This window comes from Brachyistius frenatus, unplaced genomic scaffold, assembly GCF_029030835.1.
Source record: "Brachyistius frenatus isolate BFR_SWC_R1_liver_20210118 unplaced genomic scaffold, ASM2903083v1 Contig_16, whole genome shotgun sequence".
NCBI classification, from domain to species: Eukaryota; Metazoa; Chordata; class Actinopteri; family Embiotocidae; genus Brachyistius; species Brachyistius frenatus.
This window is the reverse complement of record NW_027210615.1, coordinates 2399610-2413958: the sequence shown is the minus strand read 5'-3', so window position 1 is coordinate 2413958 and position 14349 is coordinate 2399610. Positions and strand designations below refer to the sequence as shown.

At 40.7% G+C, this 14349-nt stretch overlaps 1 protein-coding gene across 9 annotated transcripts in view; it reads left to right on the top strand.

Annotated features, from left to right (window-relative positions):
* LOC138618302 (potassium voltage-gated channel subfamily KQT member 2-like) overlaps window positions 1-14003 on the top strand; it is a 30075-nt gene extending 16072 nt beyond the window's left edge. Inside the window, exons 7-18 of one of the 9 annotated variants that reach the window (XM_069693947.1) lie at window positions 527-622; window positions 732-826; window positions 1477-1536; window positions 3506-3535; window positions 4262-4315; window positions 5149-5354; window positions 6473-6520; window positions 6794-6811; window positions 8108-8213; window positions 9564-9695; window positions 11128-11221; window positions 12108-14003. In XM_069693947.1, the coding sequence (XP_069550048.1) occupies window positions 527-622; window positions 732-826; window positions 1477-1536; window positions 3506-3535; window positions 4262-4315; window positions 5149-5354; window positions 6473-6520; window positions 6794-6811; window positions 8108-8213; window positions 9564-9695; window positions 11128-11221; window positions 12108-12959 (1791 nt within the window). In that variant the 3' untranslated portion in view covers window positions 12960-14003. Of the gene's footprint in view, window positions 1-526; window positions 623-731; window positions 827-1476; window positions 1537-3505; window positions 3536-4261; window positions 5355-6472; window positions 6521-6793; window positions 6812-8107; window positions 8214-9563; window positions 9696-11127; window positions 11222-12107 lie in introns of those variants that run through there. The other 8 variants (XM_069693950.1, XM_069693949.1, XM_069693948.1 and 5 more) reach the window with 8 other exon arrangements.
* The last annotated feature ends 346 nt before the right edge of the window (window positions 14004-14349 follow it).

Sequence of the window (14349 nt, the reverse complement as noted above, 5' to 3'; positions counted from 1 at the left end):
CATCTGTTCTTTGTTATATCTAGACTGTAGAAGAAAACTGAAAGGTTCCTCTGACTGCAAGAAAACAAACAATCAACCAGACATAAAAATGCACTTTGTTATTCCCTTTACATTCATAAAGCTGTTGTTCACTGTTGTAATTTCAGTCACTGATGCATCTGCCAGTTGCTGTTAAATGTTGGGTGTTTTACATGAGAAACATGAGTCAGCTTTCAGGAAGCAGCTCACACAAAAAAATATAGAATTCTTGTGTCAGCACTCAGTTAACAGGAAACACTACTTTTGCGCAGCATTTAAAATCAGCATTTTCTCTCAGAGCTCTTTTACCTTGAGGCTTTGCAGATGTGAATGTGTGATATTCCCTTTTTTTCTACATGTTTCTGTTGGATGAATTCTCTGGACTTTGTTTTGAAGAGGTCTTACACTGTTAGATGAGACAGCTTGCTGTTGTTGCAATTCGTCCTCCAGGCCAGTTGAGGTCAATAAAGGTCTCTGATCTCATTATGGGCTCTCTGTGTGTGTGCAGGGCATCCTGGGTTCTGGCTTTGCTCTCAAAGTTCAAGAGCAGCACAGGCAGAAGCATTTTGAGAAGAGACGTAACCCTGCTGCAGGCCTCATCCAGGTATGTGTCCAAAGAAAACAGTAAGAACAACACCCTGTATGTATTCAATAAATATAATCTGTTTTGTTTTCCTGATAAAAAAAAAATACTTCTGTTTGTTCTTATACAGGGTGCTTGGAGGTTTTATGCTACCAACCTTTCCCGTACAGATCTGCTGTGCACTTGGGATTTTTATGAGCAGACTGTAGCCATTCCAATGTACAGGTAATTGATTAATTTGGCTGAATAATGCTGCACATTAATCAGCGTTTTTAGGAGATACAACTGTTTTCTGATATCACATTCTGCCATCTTCATTAAAACTGAGAGCCAAAGTGGAAAGCTGACCCCAAAGAACATCGTCCTCTTATTGTATTCTGGACTCCTTTGTTGGATCAGATGCTGCTGTCTGTCATGAAGAATCACACACTGGTGTGGCTTTTCACTTTCTGCTTTAATAAGGCTTTTTTATTTATTTATTTTTTTTAGAGGGGATGAGTCTTGGCAGTGACACTCTCTCTTTGAAAAGCTGCTCAAAAGACAAACGCTCCCCTCGGCCACTTTGAGGAATTAACCACCCATTTTGCTGTCCGGCTGTATGAATCAGCAAATAAGCGGCAATGCTTGATCTTTCACATCACAAATTGCTGAAGTAAAAAGATGTCTGGTTGTCTGTTCTGTTTGAAAATGACTTCCCGTTCACTTTCGTTCCAGTCGTAATTTGAGGTGAAAAGCTGACGACCGGCAGAACGGATAACTGCCAAACTAAATGCAATTAGCTTGAAAGAGCCCCAAAGGCGAGATTTAACCTTTCCAGACTGAGTTTGTGAGAACCATCGTGATAGACTGACAAAATGCTCTTTGTCTTTTCCCAGACTTATTCCACCCCTGAATCAGCTGGACCTGCTGAGGAATCTGAAGGGCAAGACATTCAGGTAGAAACATGACACGAAGAGTAACCAAGATGATGATGTAACTGCATGGTGTCATGATGAGAATGATGTCATGAGGCTGATAATAGGGATGATAATGACAATGACAATGAATCAGTAATTCTGAAAAAAGATCTCATCCATATTTAATACAGCGTTATATCAACAATATTTAAATCATTTTATGCAATGTGTGTTTGTAGTAACAAACCTACAGAAAACTACCAAGTATCTGGTGCTTGAAAACAGATAGCACTGGTAAAATAATTTGTTAGTTGATTATCTCTAAGCAGAGGTCAAAATATAAACCAATACTTTACAATAAGAAAAGGTTGCAGGCCTTAACTGAACGCCTGTGAGCTTCTCACACTTCCCCCCTGCACTTTGTTTGTGTTCGGGCCAGCTTCACTCTGGTTTTCTTCTCCTGTTACCGACCCTGCACTTAGCTCACCGTTGGACTCCATTCATTTAGGTTAGCAAATGGTCACCAGGAGAAATGCTCTCCTCTGTCCTCAAATTGGCCTGTTTAGACTAGCAGTTAATGAAAGCCCAAACATTAACCTGTGACCACGACACTGGTGAACATAGTGGAGCACTTAGTGAGCCAAAGACCAAATTAAAAGTTTGTGAACACTAAGGAGTACTCCTCAGTAAAACTTTATGGACAAAAAAAAATAAAAAATGTGTCAAACATTTTAACTTGTTGTGGAGTTTCGACTCCTTGAAGCCAAAAGATTAATAGTGATTTAATTGACTTCAATCAGTATTTTTATAGTAACAATGGATCAAACTTTGATGTAGTATGTGAAAGGAGACCTGACTCTGCAGTCAGAATCAGAATCAGTTTTTTGGCAAGGTATATTTAGCCATACAAGGAATTTGACTCTGGTTGTAACTTGCCCTCAATGTACATACACAGAAAAAGACATAAATATATATATATATATACAGCCTAAGGACACATATACAGTTAAACGATGGTGCAATTGTACACAGAGCAAATGCTATAGTCCCTCTCAGTTTTCGTCTAATGTTTTTGGCTTTCCAGCCTGCAACTTTACTGCTTTGTTTTGCTTTCAGAGCTCAATTTTTTGATGCAGAAGATGAATATTTTCAGCAGAAAACATTTTAGTATGATTAACTAACACACAAAGTGCCATATTATTGCAGAACAACATGTCAAAGATCGACTTGCTCAATGTTACTACCTATATTCACCAATCAAATGCCTCGCTAACTCACAGGCTGCTATTTTATCATCTTAGTGCAACTATCCACATTACTCATACACCCAAGTCAGACACTATCTCGAATAACGCCTCAGTAACAAGGTGAGAGTGTGCAGTATCTCTCTGGGATTATCAAGTGGGCACCTCTGTTCACTGGTGTTTCCTCCAGTTAAGCCTGCGATACCTCGGGAAGGCTCAACAGTTACATCTAATCTACATCTAATCTATTATGACTTGTGCCTATATACTTTGGCAACGTTATCTTTGCTCAAAGCCACAAAGTCCTACATGACTACCAATACTATTGCCTCTCGGCCAAATCCAGTTACCTTAGCGCTGCATTTATCTGCTAAAGAAAATGATAGTTCTCATAAATCAGTGGAGACCAAAAACTAAAAGCTAAAGGACACATAAACTCAATTCGACTGAATGCTGCTGCTCAGTAGTAAATATTCAGTATCTGATATGTAAATAGGCAACTGTTAGAGCTTGTTTCTGCTGCACCCAAGAGGTAACATGTTGTAATAGAAGGTTTAAACAGAAAAGGATTTTCTTATGTGTCCATATTTTGGGTATTAAGTTCCAAAAGTGGCTTTAAAATATTATTTCTCACAGCACAGCTACTTTCATTGTCTATTCTGGTTTTCCCTCCTGAACTCAACTCTACAACATGGGGTGATTTTAATTATGACTTGCAGTATAATTGATGGCTGTGTAACAGTTTGTGTCTTTTCTGCTCACAGGAAGGAGTCTCAGACAGAAACCTCTCCAAGGTCTGTGATGTGATTTATTTTTATTTTTTGTATATCTCACCTCACCTTCCTTTGGCTTCTCTTCAACTCTGCATTGAGCTGCCACTGAGGCACTCTTCTTGGGGGAGTGTGTGCACAGTCCGTCTGTGTGCGAGCGACAGGTTTTGAGTGTTGTGGTTTCAGACATGGACGCGGCTGTGTGCTGAGCGCCTCCTTCAAGAACGGTCATGCTGCATTTGCTCACATGGTGCTCAAAGATCAGCTCTCTTTGGCCTCACTCCCAACCAGCAGCTTTATTGAATATGCACCAATAAGCTGTTCTTTGATACTCTAGCTTTCAGCATCGCCCGAGGAAAAAAGTGATTTCGAACACTTTAAGAGCCTTGCTTGAATTTGATCACACTGTTTTTGTCAAAGGAAACAAGTGTACTTATTGATAATGTGGTAACACTTTATCATAACTGATTAATTTATATAACAATTTGCATATTTTGTGTTTAACTTTAATATGCAAAATCATCCCTTAAACATACTTGGAAAGATACTGGCAAGCTTTACAATGGCAACATTTCCAAGATATTCAACTACTAATGATGCGACTAACAAACAGATTGCAAATTAACTATAAATTACAGTTAGAATAAAGTGTTACTGGCATCACAGTATGGCACACACTGCTGTTTTTTGTGACTGTACCCACTGCTATTTTATCTTTTTGTGTCTCCTCTATACTGCCCACCACTCCAGTAATGAAAATGCACACAAAGACAGACTTTGCGGGTGCTGTCCGAGAACCATTAGGTATAGTTGCTGCACAGATACTAACAACTGCACTGCAAGTCTGTGTGTCTCCTTCCATTCTTACCTGTGTTTCATTTCTTCTTCAAAGTAAAGGCAGAGATGTCACAGATTAAGGACACTTTTGATACGTCACTGAGTGAAATATAAGATCAGACCAGTTAACCAGTTATAGTGTATGCAGCTCTGTCAGAGATGTCTGTATGAAATGCTTGAAGATCTACTCTGTACACACCTTTTCCATTTTCTTCAGAGAAGACGCAGATATACATCCTTATTTACCACCCTGTCACAGTTGATTTATGGTTTCTGTTTAGTGATGTCTTTATGCAGTTGATTTGCTTGCTGCCTTTTTTGTCAAATCAGCTCTTATGAAATTCTGTTCAGCAGGCGAGGTACATATTGCTGGGTACCTAGCAATTCATGTGTATCAGGCGGAGCACACAGTATGATGGTGAATTTTTTTGCATGATTTGTTTTCACTTTTTAAATTTATTTTTGCATAGACTGAAACCACAGCTCTTCCTTTTGAGACGTGCAGTATCACTTTGCTTCCCGTGCATGCCTGCTTGTAGCTTCCTGCTGCTTGCCTGACCCACTGAATGCTCCACTATGTGCGTATGTGGACATGGCTCCCTCTGCTGTAGGACATTGCGCATTTTGCGTTGTGGCTGAGGTAAGATTTATGATCACATCAGTGCTGAATTCTACAAATTACGAAGTTTACAACAAACAGCAGGATAAAGTTGTGTAGTTCCAGAGAGTCATTTACTTGAATTTAATGATGCTGTAAAAGTAAATAATAGTTGAATTGGTGAAATTTCCCCCCTCTGTAGCCGGAAGGCCAGTCTGAAGGACAAGGTGTTTCCCAGTCCTTCCAAAACTCCCTTGGCCAAGGGGAAGACTCAGTCTCCGGGGCCCGAGGACGGTGCTGAGGCGAGCCCCAGCAAGGTCGCCAAGAGCTGGAGCTTCAATGAGAAGAACCGAGGGCCGAAACATGCCTTCAGGGCCCGTGGAAGCACCTCGCGCCAAAACTCTGAGGGTGAGGGGACCTCATAAAGTACAGAGAATATATAATGACAAGTGTTAGAGCAGAGGTCAGATGCATTCACTGTGGACGCTTAAAGGACTTCCACTGCTTTTGATTTAGAGTGATTTAGAGTCGACAGTTGTTCATAGTAAAATCAATGTATTTGCCCTTTGTAGTTGTAGTTTGACGGTTTCTGAAACAGCATAAAAACCATCATAAAACAACATGTGGAAAACTCCAGGAAACATTTAGCTTAGCTAAGCATAGAGCCTGCTTCTTGTCATTTGCTATGGTAAGCTAAGGTAACAGGCTGCTGGCTCCAGCTTCATATTTAGACACAAAAGTGACATCTAACTCTGAGGAAGAATGCATGTAAGTGCACTTTCCAAAATGTCCAAGGATTCCTTTAAGCCAGTGTGACCTGCTCTCTTCAATCATTGACAAACTTAAGGTGCCTTTAGAAATATTTAAGATTAGAATTCAAATGAAAATTACATTTATTTGCCTTTTTACTGTCAGCTTTTATGCAACCACAGCCCCTCTAGTGCTAAACAACAACAGTACACCAATATACTGTAGTATGCAGAGTATTTTTGTAAGCCATGTTGGTCAAAATTCTTCATGCAAATCATTGCCTGATGCCTTTTCTTTTTTTTAACAACCCAAAGTATTCATTAATGAGACCTCGGACCATAGCTTATTGTTGATGGTGACTCCTTCCACAGTTATTAATTTAACTGATATCTAAGGCTGTGTGGAAGGAGGGTGTTGATGCCACTAAATTCCTGCAGATGCAATCACTGCGCAGACAGTACAGTAATTGTCATTTATGTAATGTTGCTATGTAGTTTTCTCCCGCAATGTGTTCAAACGTATGAGGAGGACAGGGCATTTTTCTCACAAACTAAAGCCAGCATTTCAACATTGGACTGAGGAGACAGAGGACTGTCGGTTTGGATGTCGTCATCAGTTATTGCTCAACAGCCCAGCTGCATCCATATGTCATCCAGGCCACTGTCATAATCAACAGATATATTTCTCTCTTTCACCATTTCTTTGCCTTTTTGTTAAACAATTTGAACCAATTCTCATTAGCTTTTTTTCTTCTTTCACTTCGTGGTATGTTAAAGTGCTGATTGAAATGCAGGATGAAGACTTTGGACTGAAGAGTTCTCCAGGTTAGACAAGTCATCATGACATGTCTTCAATTTAGACTGTAATATAGCCTGTAATGTGTAGATGTGTAGTTTACCATACATGTTGCATACAGCTTTGTAGTATATGCAGTTGGTACATGTAAAAGAAGAGAGACCAGGGCTTTCAAACATGAGCCAGAAACCATTCAGTGGACTCCACAAGTTTCCATGTTTGGAACTGATTTGTCTGCCATTGTCATCCTGCTAGAATCCATAACAAATCTCTCTCCATGTCTCTCCTCTCTCTTTTTGCAGCAATTGAAGGTTTAATAAGTAAGACATTGGGATATATTGTTGGTTGGCTTCTGTAGGAGAAATAATCAAAAGACAAGTCAGCTTTACTCGGTCTGAGAAACCTGCATGCTGAAATGAGAAATGTTCACTTGACATGAACCCCTTTTTATTTGTGTTTTTTTTCCTCCTGTGATGACTGAAGGCTCTAAAGCATGAGCTGAAAACAAGCATGTAACGATTTAATTGATTTTAAGTTATTATCAGAACACCACAGATATGATTTATACAGTATGTATTTATTTTAACCTGGTATCACACTAAAGCATGTAATACCCCTTTCAGTCCACTAGAGGATGTCAGTGCCATGTTTTGTCTCCCCAAGACATGAACGGTAAGGTGCCTTAGGTTTAGGTACCAAAAACCATGTGATTAGGTTTATGAAAAGATTTCGAGTTTGGTTTGAAATAAGAAATTTTACATTATTTTAAGCAGCTCAATGTACAAGTTAAATATGTTGCGTTTTGTAAATAACTTATTTACGTCACTCAAAACAAATCTATGTTCATTTTCTCTCACATGGACTCAAACAGTGGTCTCCCAGGTAAGAGTCCAGTACTTGGTTCATCCAGCCACCCCTGACCTACCCCCTCCTCACTCCTCCTTCCACCCTGGTCATACCTGCGTGTACTTTTCACGCCCAGAGGAGGGAAAACGTGACCCTGACACGGTATCCTCTATTGGACTGATGGGTGCATTGCACACTTTGGTGTGATACCAGGCTGATTTATTTACAGTGGCAGTACAGTAGAGTAAGTTGACAGTGGGTTCAAGTCAAGTGGTGCCAAGATGACTCAAAAGTGACCCAGAGACACGATGCCCAAAACCTGCTTTACTATGCATGAAGAGACCTCACTTTCCCTACCAGATTGTTATCTAATATCTGATCAACAGTAATCAGGCCTTGACACCTGTGTGCAACACGCTTCAAAGTCCATAGACCAGCCTTCTGGCTACTCTAAACATGCTAGTCACAATGCTAATCTGTCCTTGGTGGTGGGAAGAGAGTACTTGTCTTTAAAGGTTTCGGTAAAGCTTTACCACATCAACACTGTCCTTCAATTCTGCACCAAGTCTATTTTTCTGTTGTTCGTCAAAGCTCGCTCACTATATGCTCACAAACTGTCTAACTGGCTGGAAACCAACCTGATAATTGAATTTTGCACCCTTTTTTTTATTTTTATTTAAAGCAACAGCTCTGCTTCGCTCCTGCTGTTGACGCTCGTCATGCGGAAGCAGATTAAATATTCTGAAAGTGTCCTTGTCCTTTCTTTTCAGAGGCGAGCCTCCCAGGAGAGGAAATTGGTGATGATAAGAGCTGCCACTGTGAGTTTCTCGCCCAAGATTTACCACCCGGCTTGAAGGTTACGATTCGGGCAATCTGGTAGGGATTTAATTTACTGTCTTTTTTATGGTTCTGCAATGTTTATTTCACCCATGGTCACAAAAATGGCCAATAATGGTCTGTAATTTGGATTTTCCTTCACTTTGAAAAGGTCTCTCTAGCTTTGATAGTGTTTAAATGACAATTTCATTGTATTATAACTTAGGTTTACTTTGTTAGGTTTCGCAATCATTCGTGTCAGCAATGGCAACATTTAGTGGTGAGATCCATCACAGTTAACCAACCAACTTTCTGATTCAGGTTCAAACCTAGTAATTCTCCTGTAGTTGTGAGTATACCATTTTCAAACAACAGGCAATCAAGTCCTTGTTAAGTGAAGCAGAAAATAAGCATCAAATGGATTTAAATTTAAGGAAAAGCCAACAACTGGACTGCAAAATGAAAACAGAAGGGTGTGGAACTGAAGGGGGGTGTACCTGGCATGCCAGTTATCATCGTCGAGCCATCTGGAGATGTCTTGGACCAGGCAAGATAGCATCAAAGAAGGAGGGTGCCCACTTGACGACCCCAATGACGTACCTATCCTCACTTTCACCACTCCAATTCCACTGCAAACAGTGTGCTTACTTATGATATGGATTGAAAACATCAAGTCTTATTGGCTTAACTACTTTTATGTTGAATTATGAATTATCAGCAATAACTTGGGGGTATTCATTTTTAGTTTTACCTCCGAATAAAGTGGTTGCATCTAATCTGACTAACTTTCCGGTTTGTTTACAGCCTGTCCAGTCATGTGACTTGAACTTTTGCAGTGCTATTCTTCCCAGATCCCATCAATTACTTTGGTGACTTCCACTTTATAACAACCAACAGAAGGGATGGCCCAAATTGTGAAAATATGGAAATAACAGTTAAAAATTTTCCAGTTACGAGGATTTTCAGAACAACTGAGCAAACTGCCATATTTACATCACATGATGACAACTATGCCAATTCCGTCTGGTGATCAAGATCATGACATAGAGTGGAAAGTACTGGGAAAAGCTTTGAAGTGGACTTAAAGCCTAGCATTTTAATATCTGTGTATTATAATAAATACTTCCCCCCCCCCCTGTCAAATTGTTATAATAGACCTTTTGTCAGACAAGACATGTTGACATGTCACAGTAGAAAAACTATGGGTGTAAATCATAAAAATTAGTGATGGCTGAACTCCATTTAGCTGCTTTGGTTTCAGGATGTGGATATTGAGTGGGTTTAGCTCACAGTCACACTTCCAGAGCTTACTAGGAGAAAAGAACAGTGACACCTGTGCTTTTCTGACAAGACAAAACATCTGCTCATTTCACTGTGACCTGATTGAAAACAATGCGTCTTCTCCCTCAGCATCATGAAGTTCTTGGTGTCAAAGAGGAGGTTCAAAGAGAGCCTGCGGCCTTATGATGTCATGGACGTGATCGAGCAGTACTCTGCAGGTCACCTGGACATGCTGTCTCGCATTAAGAACCTGCAGTCCAGGCAAGTGCACCTCCACTGTTTCTGTCAGTAGAAGGGAGTTATTTCTTTAAGGAAAATATCTGAGCAGTGATAGTAGAGATGTCATCCACTAACATGGTGTTTTTGGTGTCACTGGATACACACATGTTGTGACACACATTTAATTTGCCTGTTTCATTTGTCCAACTACATGTGTTGTATTCAGATCTATTTTATCCTGGTAACTTTTTATCTATAAATCATAGTGTGATTCACTCCTTCAGCTCTGAATGCGCCTCAAATTCATTTTTGATGTAACATTGATGTATAATTCATGTTGTTTTCTGTATCAGTTTTGCCTCCCGCAAATTAGCTCCCCACATCTTGATCCCCTGAAGGTCTAACATGTAGAAGAAATATATTCCAGTAGTGAAATGCATAGACTTTTCATCCACGAAGCAAGTCAGACTCACCATATGTCTTGTGTGTGTGCGTGCGTGCGTGCGTGTGTGTGTATGGAATATATTGAAACGTGTTCTCCATAGCTGATGTGATTCCCCCGTTGCTTCATTTTGCATTGCACTCATATCGTCTCTGTGTACCTTGCCAGGATAGATATGATTGTGGGGCCCCCTCCCCCAACAACACCTCGCCATAAGAAGTCCACTGACGGTCCTAGGTTAGGTTAATAGACTGCACCTTTTAGAATGACCATTTTACCAGCATTATTCTCCTTATATCATAGTCCAAATACTAAAGCAGTTACATGCTACCTTATTGTTTTGATTGATGAAACCCCTTTTGAGTTCAGGCCACTTGACCTGTCTTATTGAGCTCAAGGAATACCACCATAGTACATGACAATAGAGTTAAAGATGTAACGTAGAATCCAGGAAATGGTATGATAAATGGTTTTATATGCAACATTTTCATGATGTTGTGCAGTTAGCTTGTCTGTCAAAGAAGAAAAAAAAAATCTAAAACAAACAGTAGTGGCTATCTGAATGTTAATGAGCCATATCATAAGGCCTCACTCAACAGGGGTTTGAAGTGCTAGATGCTTGTTCTCATAGTGGAGAGACAGAGGGAGAGCTCCCCCAATAGGACGCAATGGAAATGAAGCATGAAGCACCATAAATGCATGTGTTGCATTTTGGCCCGGGAAAAAAAAAAAAAAAATCCCTTCAGTTCAGTCTTTGTTTCATTGAAGAGCTGCTTTATCTTATAATGCATGTTTCACACCATTCACCTAAAATCAGCCAGTGATGTTCACTTTATTGTCCTTAAGTGTTTGGCCATCATTAATTCATTCACACCTACTTTATTTGTAGCTTGACGAAACCATCCACATTCATTATTTCTTTACCTATTTACCATGTAGGAATAATCCACATTTTGGCACCTTAAACTTCTTTAGTTAAAAAAAGTTTAAAAAAAAATAAAAATCTAAGATTGTACCTCTCTCAAATGCTAGAGTTGACCAGATAGTTGGTAAAGGCCCTAAAGCTGATGGAGAGGCTGCAGAGGACCAGAGCATGATGGGACGTCTGGTCAAAGTGGAAAAACAGGTAGGAATGCTGCACCCAGGTCTGTAGGGTCAGAACTCCTTTTATTTGTATTTGTAAAGGAAAACTGAAGAAAACAATCAAAGTCGTTACAAAACAAGGGGCATAGAAAAAAATAAAGTAAAGACAACAATGTAGATACAAGAATATGGATTAATATATAAAAAATATAGGGACATATTTGGATTTGTCCTACCCTATGACATACTGTATGTAGAGGGAGTGGTGGAGTTGGAGTAAAACACTAGTTCAATTCAATTCAATTTTATTTATATAGCGCCACTATCAAAACACAGGTTATTTCATGGCACGTAACACATTCAAGTCCTTACAACAGAATTATACAGAGAAATCACAGAGCAGAGACATGCAGCTCCACGGCCGGGACATCTACAAAAGAAAGAACAGAAACTACCCGAGTGATGGAAATTATGGAGAGGCAACAGACAATAAGCAAAAACTATGGGAGAGAAAAGGCATTAAGTTAATGAGATATAATGGTGAGATATGAGTGTATAGAGAGTGAAAGAGTGAGAGGAAAGAAGCTCAGTGCATCACAATATCCCCCAGCAACCTCGGCCTATAACAGCAGAACTAAGGGATGGTTCAGGGACACCTCAGCAGCTCTAACTATAAGCTTTATAAAAAATAAAAAAAATGAAAAATAAAAAAATTGTAGGTTATGTGTACATCTTTTATGTATACAGGTAGTGCAGGTGTTGAATACTATATACTGTACAGGATTGTATATGTGAGGTGCAGAACATCTAATTGTAAACAGACACTATGTTCAGATGAGGTCAAATCAATGTTTCCCTGATGATTAATGTATTTTAATTCTGCTGATGGGACTCTAGTTCTTCATTGTGTGTGCTTTTTTTCCCTGCAGGTGGTCTGTATGGACAGGAAACTTGATTTCCTGGTCAACGTGTACGTGCAGCGTATGGGCATCCCTCGTTCTGAAACGGAGGCCTTTTTCAACGCCAAAGAGCCATACCCAGCCCCGCCTTACCACAGCCCAGAGGAAAGCAAGGAGGAGAAGGAGGAAAAAGAGGAGGTCAAGGAGGAGAAAGAGGTGAAGACGTGCTCGGTGGCAGACGTCCCGTGTTCTGACGGGTCTTTGGAAAAGAGAGATCCTTTACTTGGTCTGTCTGTGGCGATATCAGTGGGCACGCCCTCTGGCAGCAACAGCCGCCCCTCTACCTCCTGGCAGCACCAGCTGCAGCACCCCCTCAGCCAGCCTGCCTGGAACAGCAGCGTGGCCAACACCCCTTCACCAGTCGGTGGCGACCATTCGCCCACCCTGTTCCGCCTTCCACCTCCGCCTGCTCCAGTTCACGACCGCTCCTCCTCCGGTCAGGGCGGCAGCGGCAGAGAGAGCGGCTCCCAGAGCAGGAGGCGCCACAGGAGGCAGAGGTGTCAGCAGGATGCCACCGCCGTGGAGAGCGACACGTCTCTCTCCATCCCGTCAGTCGACCACGAGGAGCTGGAGCGCTCCTTCAGTGGCTTCAGCATCTCCCAGGCCAAGGAGGACTTCTTCGGGCCTACTTTCTTTACAGGCTCAGGAGGGGGCGCTGCAGCAGCGGCTGAAGCCGGAGCTGGACCCTCACTCTGTGCCAGGGTCAGACCCTTCATAGCCGAGGGGGAATCAGACACAGACTCCGACCTCTACGCTCCCTCGCCTCTGTCCTTCACTGGAGAGGTGTCCTGCGGGGAGAGGGGATGGCCCGGACTGAAGTAGGTTAGGGAGGACTGCTCTGCCTGGCAGACAGGCTGCTGGTGAAAGAGATCGGTGCTTTATTTGCCAACAGGAGACCTGTCACTAGACCTTGTAGCCAACCGACTTAATGATGACGATGATGCTGTGACAGACAATTTTACGTTACGAGGGAGGGTATGAGTAGCTGCTCATAAAAACAAAGGGGTCATACTTTATCACTTTTATGTTTGTGATGTTAACACTTTACAAGCAATGCTTATCCATCAAGATCTTGGTTAGAAAACTAGCTGATTGGAACTTTTATTTAACTCAGTTGAACATGTTTTCCGTTGTATATATTACGGATGAAAGGTACATGATTGAGAGTGATTTATCGTACTTTTGCGTTGAACTTCTACTTGACATTCATTTGTATGAGACAAACAAGAGAAAGTTGTTTTGTTTTGAGTACTGAGTGCATTTCAGCACTTCTGTTAAACACTGATCACTTTAACGTTCAAAAGATTGTGGGAGTTTTTAATGCAAGATTGTTAAAATCTACTCACGTGGTTAGCATAGTGTCTTGATAACTTCTATACCTTTGAATGACTTGAGGTGTTATGATGCCAAAACTTTAGCTATGATAATCAGTTAGATTCTTGCAGACTAAAAAAAACCCAGCTTGCTTTCCACATCATAAATTCAGCGTGGTGATACTACAGAAGAACTCCCCTTTAAGTAATACAGATATTTTCCCCCTCAATAAACCAGTGAACCTCCTGCATGGCATGTTAAATGGTTGATTTAAGGATTTTGTTTGGCAGGCTATAAAAGCAAACAGCTGCGAGATGTCAGTTTTAAAACTGTTTTTTCTTCTATACAGACAGACTGAGTGGTGAATATAACAATGAATGTTATATGAAAATGCACATGCATGACTGGTTTCAAGCTACGTTTTAATTTTTCTAAGGGGCTTTGCGTGAATTCTAATCATGTAACTGCAGCCTGAGCTTGCTAATTTCTCGTCTGGGCAAATATGTACAAACGTTATGTACACATCAAATACAAAGGCCGATGCTGCATATATATGGAGCTCATACATTTTTGTATCGTCATCACACAATGTTCAGTCTTGAAGTTGGGCTGAGTAAATTTGGCACAGTCAGATATGTTATCATTTAGCCTGCGATGCATTGATCAATCATTTAGATTCCCTGATGATATGTCAGTTCTGCACTAAATGAGGAAATGCAATAAAAAGCAAGCAAGGCAATCAAGAAGCATCCTTTCCAAACATTGCCTTATTTTCACACCACAAATAGACCATTTCATGTTTGACATTTCATAAATGTTGTGGAAGTACATTTTCAAGACTTGTATGGGAGGTTCAGTGGCCTGAGAGCAGATGTTCTAGGTTACCTATTTAGTCATT